Genomic DNA, 10,196 nt, shown 5'->3' with positions numbered 1-10,196 from the left:
ATTTATGTTACGGACGATTCCATATGATTGTGTTATCGACAGGCTTTTTGTGGAGACAAACTTGGGTAGCAGGAAGGATTGGATTTATTTAATTCATAAGTTTATGTATATTTTGAGAATGTGAGGTTAAACAACCGAGCTTGTTCACATGAAACGTAACCAACGAGGATATCGGACGTATATTATATAGATGCGTACAAGGGATATGGCCGAAAATGGTATGGAAGTTTGTCTCAGAACATCCAGAGATGAAATCTATGTTAATACGTAGTACACGTCTTCTTTTGACGAAATAGCGAAATTACATGTAGTACATGTAGCAAGTTTGAAGACCTCCCTGGCGCAAGGGTGAGCGCTATGAATTTAAGTAGCCGGTCCCGGGTTCGGAATTTATAATTTCTGAATTTGTCTGGTCTGGTGGGAGGCTTTGGCCGCTAGTTACCACTTTACCGACAAAGACGTGCCGCTAAACGATTTTGTGTTCCGTAGAAACCAATAAGGAGTATGACTACTATATTGCCTAATAGGTGGTCTAGTTGCTAGTAGTCTTAGAAGACTGCAACATCACTTACCGCTAGGTGAAATTGCTGACAAGGGCTAACTTGTAGTGGAATCGAACTGGCTGGAAATCGAACGCCATGGAGGCATTTAGTCCAGCAGAGTACCAGCTACTTCGAAGACAAAAGGAGGATCGAACATGATGCTCATCGTGACCATCTTAAAGCAAGGCCACCCTCCAATATTACCTACAACTACGTTGACGGTACCCTTACATGTCCTCACCGTGCACGCATATTTAGTGCTAAAATAGGATATATAAGTCACATCAGGGCGCATGAGCGAAGCCCTTACATGTAATCTAATCTAAAAAAAGAGAAAAAAAAAAAAAAAACAAAAAAAACAGAACCTGTTGCTGTTGCCGCACGCGGCAGTGAATGAATGATGATGATGATGATGATGTAGTGGAATAAAAAAAAAATTAGTTATATTGACATGCAGATTTCAACTATGAACGTTGAAAAATGTTTATTTTTTGGTAACTTTTTGCAATGTTGATATACATCACCCTAAGTACTTACTTGCCAAAATCTTAGACCAGTTTATTATGGTCTAGCAGTTTGCTCATCGTTAATTATTAACATTTATTAGAAATAATTAACTTTTTTTAATCTTATGTACCAAGTATTTAATTGTAATATGTCCGCACCATATTACAGTTTATAAGGATTATCTTCATTTACGGCGTACGCCGCGCGCGGCGATACAGCGGTGCATTCGTTGACGAGATATCGCATAAAGCCTTTATTTATGTGTCGACGCGCGTGTAACAGCGATTCATTGCATCATAAACTTTTGATATTTTCACTATCTGATATCCATAATTCAATTGTGCAATAAACATTATATTAAACGTAAGCTTACAGAAACATCCTGTTATAATGTTATAGTGATAAACATTATATTAAACGTAAGCTTACAGAAACATCCTGTTATAATGTTATAGTGATAAACATTATATTAAACGTAAGCTTACAGAAACATCCTGTTATAATGTTATAATGATAAAAAATCTTGGGTATGAATTACTCTTACTTCACAGCTAAATATTAATTGACTGTGAGATGGTGATACCGAAAAATTACCTGGACAAGTTTGTTGTGGGCTCTTCTTAAACAGGGCGCGCTTGGAACCCTTGTAGCTTCAGGATTAAGTTGGCGAACATATTTATAACCATCCTCTTGCAATTTGCTATACATATATATATGTATGGACGCATCATAAGTACCTGTCTTACATGAATAAAGAATTTGAATTAAAAAAAAAAAAATTTCACCCACTGTACCGATACACGATGATGATGATAATGATAGGAAACGATCGAATGATCTCCCACTTAAAGACTACATAAAACACTTAAAGCTTTTAAAAAAGGTTGAATGTCAAAATTAATATATATCGCCGTCTAAGAAATTTATCCTTTTTTCGCTGCGTCAATGCGAAATAAAAGTTCATATCAGTGTTTGAGCAGCGAGCAAATCTTACAGTCCGGCGGACGATTGAATCAAAACATTGAATATTTATCCGCGCCCTCGGTTCAGTCGACGCCCCCGGCGCCCGGACCATCGCAAATACTCCGGAAAATACATACTGCTGTTAACCGGGACACGGACCAACTTGGGAGAGAAAGGATTAGCTCAAGAATATGAGAGCACCGTTATAAATGGTTAACTGTGTTCCTATAAGTTCTGACAAGCTTATTTGCATGCCACTTGACGAAGCATTAGTCGTCGCACCGCTTTTTGTGACAGAATTCATACTGTGAACTCACACACACATCGCCATCTAGCGTAGCTTGTGTTATGGTTACTAAGATAACTGATGAATATTTGTATGAATAATATAGAAGAAGAAGAAATACTTTATTGCACTCAAACATCAGAATATACATAAAATATAGAATAAAAAACAACAAGAATTGTAGGCATGCAAAGGCGGCCTTGTTGCTGCAAGCAATCTCTTACAATATACATAAATACTTATAATATACAAATTAACACCCGCACTAAAAAACGTTCATGTTCATCACACGAACATTTTCCAGTTGTGGGAATCGAGTCCACAGCCTTGATACGCAAAACAGGGTCGCCGCCTACTGCGCCAAACTGCCGCTAAACAGTATTGCTGTGTTCTGTTCTTAAGAGCATGGTGTATTTACAGGTACATTAACACCTACGCCTACGCATCAGGTTAATGGAAGCCGGGTAAGAATTTGTAGGACGTACTCCTTACAAACCTTGCGTAGTGTTACTATGTTATAGGCGATAGTTTTTCTCCTCCAGCAGGGCCATCGGCTTGCTTATGTTACTATAGACGCATAAGTCTTAGCTCCGGATTATGGGTCGGGCGAACACAGGACGGCACGTTGTAGAACGTGCTGCTTGTATGCCATATGAAGTGCTGGTGTTTAAATGCGATGGTTTTCCACTTTTTAAAATTCACGTAGGCCTACCACAGGCACTAATGAAGTGTTCATACATATGTTTACATAATTGTAAGGGGATGGTGATAACTTAGTTCACCAACTTAAAGCTACGATGATTCCAAACGCGCCCCGGTCTAAGAAGAGCCAACAACAAACGTAGCCGGGTATTTTTTTTTTATTATCACCATCTCACAGTAAATTAATATTAAGCTATGAAGTTAGAGCAATTCACACCCGAGCTATTTTTATAGCTTGAGTAATCCTTAACATGAAAGCTTACGTTTTATATAAAATTTGAACTTATTGAGAGGCATCTCAAAGATTTCATTCGGTAATTTGTTATAAAATGATATAACAATTGCCCTTGAATGAATTAGCAATTTTATGTAGCCTAGTAAACTGCACAACGAGTTTATTTTTGCTTCTAAAATTTACATTGTTGCAGTCCATTTTCTATTTAAATTTTGTTATATTTTTATGGACATAAATTAAATTTTCAAATATGTACTGACTATGCACCGTCATTATTTTAACTTCTTTAAATTTATCCCTTAATGACTCTCCCTTGTCGGGTCAAACCATTCGTATATAAAGCTATGTGTTTGGTCCGCTAGAAAGAAAGCTGAAAAAAAAGACATGTTAGCCGCTAAGCACAATATGATAAAAATAAATCGAAATTAAAATCCATCGTTTTCATTGCTCTGCATCGGAGTCGTCTCGTGATCTCCTTTTAATATTTGATCTGCATATTTATATTATAACATGAAAATCGGCCAATGTTTGCGCGCCGCGAGCTGTTGATCTGTAGTTTATTTAGTTTACTCCATTTCAGGACCGCATTGTTTGTGTAAATCCGAGGGATTTGCCGCGGCGGCGGACATGCTCTGTGAACGCCTTGCTCTCAACACTGACAGTATATTAATCTATATCTATAGCGAAATTAATCAAATGGTTTTAATGTTCAAAGGCACGAAATCTACTAACCAGTCGAATTTGAAAGGGAGATACCTTTAGACTTAGTCTAGCAGTGGACTGTTATAGACTAATGCTGCTTTGATAGCTTGATGAAGGCTAAAGGTTATTATTTTAATCTAACGACTAAGTAATAAATAGGGAATGGAAGTTAATTCCTTACAATGCGTAGGAAATATTAATGGTATGGACACAATAAAACAAATAGTAGATATAAATAGGTTTAATACGGCGATGTTTCTTTTGTCAAGAAACCTATCGTTAAAGTAACAAGCCCTTTATAATTTAATGTCTTATTTCATTTGAAAATGCTCTGTAACCTCTATAGGGCTCAACGCAGACTAAACGCGTCGCCGCAGAAGCATCGCAAGGCGTCAAAACCAGTAAAATATTATATAGTTCTGGTTAAAATCGCATTCCTAGAAGTTGAAACACAAGAAACACGTCACGATAATAACTTTCTCTTTATACAGAAGAAGAAGAAACACTTTATTGAACGAATGACATACCGGAAAAGAAAAAGTAAAGAGTATACAGTAAACAATGTAGACACGCGAAGGCGACCTTATTGTTGCAAGCAATCTTTTACAGGCAACCTTTGTAGACAGGACTTAGAGCAAGAGAATGGGATAGTGCCAAGATTGTTGATAAATATACAAAAATAACAAAATTTATAGATACAAATACATAGATAATTTAAATAAATCTACGTAATATATAAATATATATCATACATAATATATATATATATATATATAAGTAGATTTTAATACATAATTTAAATCAATAATAAAAAATCTACTTCAAATTCCGACAAACAAAGAGAGGTAGTAGTCCTTCAGACGACTCTTAAATATCGGAAGGGATTACTTCCACGGATTTCAGCAGGCAGATTGTTTCAGAGCATAATTGTCTAAAAGGTGAAAGAATAACCTAAGAACTCCGTGCAGTAAGTTTTCCCACAGGTTTTTAATTAACGGTATTGAATCGTTTCACTCAGAACTGGCAGATGTAGCCGTACAAAATCATAGAATACTCATACTCGTAGAATGTTCAATGTTGGACTGAATTGACAGAGCAAGGATGATAAGTGGAAAACCATAGCTTATAAACGAAATTATACTTCGCTTTGCCCATAAATCTTAGCCATGGGACGCATGGAACTCTAATTAAACCGGCAACCAAGCCATTCAAGCCGAAACATGGCGGTGGTTTCCCTAGACGCGCTTTGTCACAAGAAGTCCTACTACTACTTAACAGAAATGTATTACTGGTATGGACCAGTAATACATTTTATACGCGGCATGTTACCAGAACGCTAACTAAACACTTGATTGCACATCTTTGTCGGTAGAGTGGTAAAATTCAATTATAAATTCCCAAATTGCCTCTGCCTCTGAGACCAGAATCTCTACTTGTGGTCGTCGTGCAAATCGATTACATAAATATCGTCTGAATTCCTCCAATTTTATTTGCAATAAAAGTATAGTCCTTTTATATTTACGAAAATAGTAGTATGTATTACGAACGTATCTAGAAAACGCGTATTGGCAGTTTAGAGTTCTGCGGTGACGCATTCAATCTGTCGCTAAGTTTAGCGTACCTAGACCTCATAAGTAGGTACATGTACAACATACCTAACCTCGTTATTTCTCGAATGATATCCACATTATGTTCCAATTTGGAATCAAACAATCTTCCTATCAAATCTGGCCTAGAGCCCGATAGGTAAATTAGAAGAGGCATGTTGGAAGGTACCTATTGAATATCAGTATATGAATTAATACTGTACTACTTTAACCAGAGAATAGTGGCAAGGAAAGGGTATGTATTCCTGTGTCTGTTTTTATTGTTAAAAACGCGGATCACACAACACATTGTCGATTGGCCTGGCGATGCAATGCAGACGTAAAACCGAGCTTCCATTTCTCAGGATAAATTTAAATAAACAAAATTTTCTTTTCAAAATTCTGAATTTTGTTTTTACTTTTATAAAATGATATAAAAATTATATTAAAAAAATTATATCATACCGGAATGCTTAATCGCATGACTACAAACAATACTTGATACTGAACAAAACTTACAAAACTTATTACAAGCAAAACATTCTACAAGTCAAAATGCATGCAAACATAATAATATGATGTCTTGACTTTACTTATTCTATTCTAGGCAGCCTCCTATTCTATTACTTTTGTGAGCCAACCAAGCCAAAATATAGTGAGGCCGTTAAATTATGAGTTTTGTATGAACACGAACGGTTACTGAAAAAAAATACTGAATAGGGCATATTCATTAACTTTATGGTACTATTATCTAAGCTGGCACCTTTCTTGACTCTCGCACGGCACATAGCCCTTTTCCCCATAGGTGCAGAGCATCTTGAGGAAAAAATCTCCCCTCTGGTCTTTGCGCGGTCGGTTGATTATTTTCATCTCTTTGTTCAGCACGAATATATTTGACGTATTGGCGGTAGCCGGTGGCCATTGCAGTGCTAGTTTGGCTTTCTTCGGCGTTGGATTTCTGAAATCAGTCAAACATTTTTTTACATGAGACAATGCCCCAATGACATCTTATGGCGATTTGATTTAGGCGACGACTTTGGAAAAAAAATGTTCCACCAACTCTTAGGTGATAACTATTTGTGAACGGTTGATGTACGAGTGTGACCAGGAAGATTAGGAATTAGGTACTTATTTAAGCATTGCCTTGTTCGTCGTTAGTGAAAACGGGCATTAGAGTTCTATGATTTATCATTTATTTCCTAAAATGTTTTTGCCAAACTCTCACCCGTTTTTTTGGCGCGTTTTTTGGCTAGTAGCTTGACTGCGGCGTGTTTGGCTGGAAATGCTTAAGCATGAAGTCCGCCTTTTGTAAAATGTTTTCTGGGTTGTGCAATAAAGTTAACAATTTTTTTTTCTCTTCTCTTTCTACTTAGCCTATGTATTTTCAACTAAACACAAAAAATCAACCAGCAAGATTATTTTTGATCAGACCTTGAGTCTTGGACCGACGTTCTTCCAAATTCTCTAAACCATTGAGCTATTGAGACTTATCAATAAAACGTTGTAAAACCTATGTGGACATTTTTACTAATATTTTTTTTTTTAGGAATAAAAGAAAGAAAGCAGTTGTTTATTTTCCCACGTAATTGCTTACTATTGTAATTTCTTAGGTACTCCCTGTGACACCCCAGGGTACCTAAGGAATTACCGGTACCTCAATACCGGTATATATATATATATATATATATATATATATATATATATATATATATATATATATATATACTACTAGCTGTTGCCCGCGACTTCGTCTGCGTTTGATTTTTTTTTTAAAGTATTCAGTATCCCTAAGCCTTAAATGAGTATATATAGTAGTATATATATATAAAACATGTGACTGTCAATTAATTATAAACAAATAATTTGCAATTAAATAAAATTGCGACTATAATTAAGGATCTAAGCGATCCTATCTCTTAAGTTGGACCAGACTGCTCACGGTGTGCCAATTTAATTTAAAATCGGTTAAGTAGTTTAGGAGTCCATCGCGGACAAACATCGTGACAGGCGATTTATATATATTAAGATATATATAAAAAACATGTGACTGTCAATTAATTATAAACAAATAATTTGCAATTAAATAAAATTGCGACTATAATTAAGGATCTAAGCGATCCTATCTCTTAAGTTGGACCAGACTGCACACGGTGTGCCAATTTAATTTAAAATCGGTTAAGTAGTTTAGGAGTCCATCGCGGACAAACATCGTGACAGGAGATTTATATAAATTAAGATAGGTATACAAAAATATAGTTAGAGATATAATTAACCTGGGTTCTGATTCACTATGATATCGGAGTCGTAGACACACTGTGTGCATGCAGATTACTATTCTTACTGACGGTCGATTGGCGCAGTGGGCAGCGACCCTGCTTTCTGAGTCAAAAGCCGTGGGTTCGATTCCCACAACTGGAAAATGTTTGTGTGATGAACAGGAATGTTTTTCAGTGTCTGGGTGTTTATATGTCTTTTATATTTCTCTATATTATTCATAAAAAAATATTCATATAAAAAATAATAGATATTCATCAGTGTGTATTGTCGTAGTATATTATTTTTTTTATTTATTTATTCTAATCTATTCTAAGCGAATTTGAAAATAAATTTTGATTTGATAAGGTAGGTATTGACACTTGTGTCAAGGGATCTGTAAAGCGATAAGGTAGTTAAAAAATATTAAATGAAAGTTGATAGAATATTGTTCACTTACCCAAATTTCATAAAGTTCCGGATCAGCGTTGTCAATCGATCAATCATAATTTCGTCTTGTTTAGACAAAGGCAACGATATACCGATCGGTTTGAAAATATAAAAGATTTCACCAGCATGCGTAGTGCCATTAAAATTCGTTCCAGCAAACAATTTCCCAAAATCCCTACTGCCCTCATACGAGAACTGATAATTGAAAATTGGTTGATCCGAATATTGTGTCATGATTTTTGAAAACGCGTTTATAGACCCATATGCTATCCAATCGGAGAAGTATTCAATCAGACCTTTAACAGATGTCCGGTAGTCAAGGTAACCTTCTCCAAAATAATGAGACCGCATCATTTTACCAATTTTCCTTCGCTCCTCCTCAGAACACCATGAGAAAACGCAAGGCAATCTATCATTAAAATGATCGCTTAAATCATTGACCGAGTCCTCACTTAGTAATCTGTAGAAAAAACCACCTTCCTCGTCAGTATAACCTATCATTACTGGTACCTTATTAAATTTGCCAGCTTTTAGAATATTAAAAGGAGTGTCTTTGAAAAATGGTTCGCTAAAATTAAAATCGACACACGGTGAATACTTAAAAAAGCGTGGATTAACTGAAATGTCATGAGTAGTGTCTATGAGTAACTGTAAATCAGCCTGAGAAAAAGTATTGAACACATCTTCTTCTGTGGAAGGGGAGGAGATTTTTCTGGCATCACCTAAAGCAGCTGTAAATGGCTCTAGATTGAAAGCCCATGTTGATAACGCTGTTCCGCTCATGAGGATGGCTTTATGGAACAGTCCTGTGCTTAATTCGGACATCAAATGTAGTGATGCTGAACTAGCGCCAGCGCTTTGTCCACACAAAGTCACATTATCAGGGTCACCTCCAAACGCTGCTATGTTTCTTTTGACCCATATTAAAGCCGCAACTTGATCTCTTAAACCCAAGTTTGAAATATCATGTAAGCATAAAAATCCCAGCACCCCGAGTCTATAGTTAATTATTACAACTACTATTCCTTTCGTGACTAGGAACTCTGGGTCGTAAAGTTCTTTACTCCCTTCATAGTAAGCCCCGCCATGGAAGAAAACCATAACAGGAAACTTGCTTGAAGGTTTTGCTTTGTCTGGGGTGTACACGTCGAGGTATAGGCAGTCCTCCGTACCAGTTGTGAAGTAGGCTATTCTTTGAGGACATCTTTTAAAAGGATTTATTGCGTTGAAGATTCCTTCCCATTTCGGCGGTTCTTTTGGGAACTGTAAAATATTTTTAGGATTAGAATTTTACAAAACATAATAAACTTATTATTATAATTTCGTTTTGTTTCTATGTTTGTTTGTCCTTCCTTAACGCCCTAACTAAGCAACCAATAAACTTGATTTTTGGCTTAGAGTTAGTTGAAAGGACGCAAAGTAACATAGGTTACTTTTTGTCCCAGGAAAGGGAAAGGCTGCCGCGGGATTTGTAAAAAACCATAATCAATTCAGACGAAGAACACTGGCTACAGCTAGCAACTTTTATTTACTTTATTTAAAGAGAATAACCGTTAAGTTGGTTCTTCTAAAAGTCAATGAGAATCTAATAAAGGTTTTAAAGATAGAGAACTCCAGCGGCAAAACAGAATTAGTAAAAGAGGGTACTATGCGATAGGGCATCACAGTATTATGATACAGTTATATGTATCGAAACCAATTCCATTTCGTTATCGTAGTAGTAGATACAGCAAATTACCTGGAACCTCTCACTCGTAGCGTAAGGTATGCTGAAGTAGCGGTTGTACCCGTTCGCATTGCGCAGGCCCCGCAAACTGCCCTGATCTGTCTCCAGCACACGAGTCCATGTGCTGCACGCCAGCTTCGAGTACACCAATAGCAATTGTATCGCGGTCAAAGCTCGCATCTTCATTCTTCTTTGTAGTAGTTTTAGGTATATTTGTTTAGATCATTTGTTTTGTCATTATTTA

The 10,196-nt window shown here is 36.3% G+C and overlaps 1 protein-coding gene across 1 annotated transcript; it reads right to left on the bottom strand.

Annotated features, from left to right (window-relative positions):
* Positions 1 to 648: 648 nt before the first annotated feature.
* Positions 649 to 10,196, bottom strand: LOC120633400 (esterase E4-like). The gene is made up of 4 exons (XM_039903607.1): positions 9,965 to 10,196; positions 8,237 to 9,489; positions 6,287 to 6,481; positions 649 to 802 (listed from the first exon to the last, which is right to left on the bottom strand). The coding sequence occupies exons 1-4, from the start codon at positions 10,136 to 10,138 to the stop codon at positions 649 to 651; spliced, it is 1,776 nt and encodes a 591-aa protein (XP_039759541.1). The 5' UTR covers positions 10,139 to 10,196.

The sequence above is a fragment of the Pararge aegeria genome, chromosome 21, assembly GCF_905163445.1.
Source record: "Pararge aegeria chromosome 21, ilParAegt1.1, whole genome shotgun sequence".
NCBI classification, from domain to species: domain Eukaryota; kingdom Metazoa; phylum Arthropoda; class Insecta; order Lepidoptera; family Nymphalidae; genus Pararge; species Pararge aegeria.
Note: the sequence above shows the minus strand (reverse complement) of the source record. Positions and strands in the feature narration are given on the sequence as shown.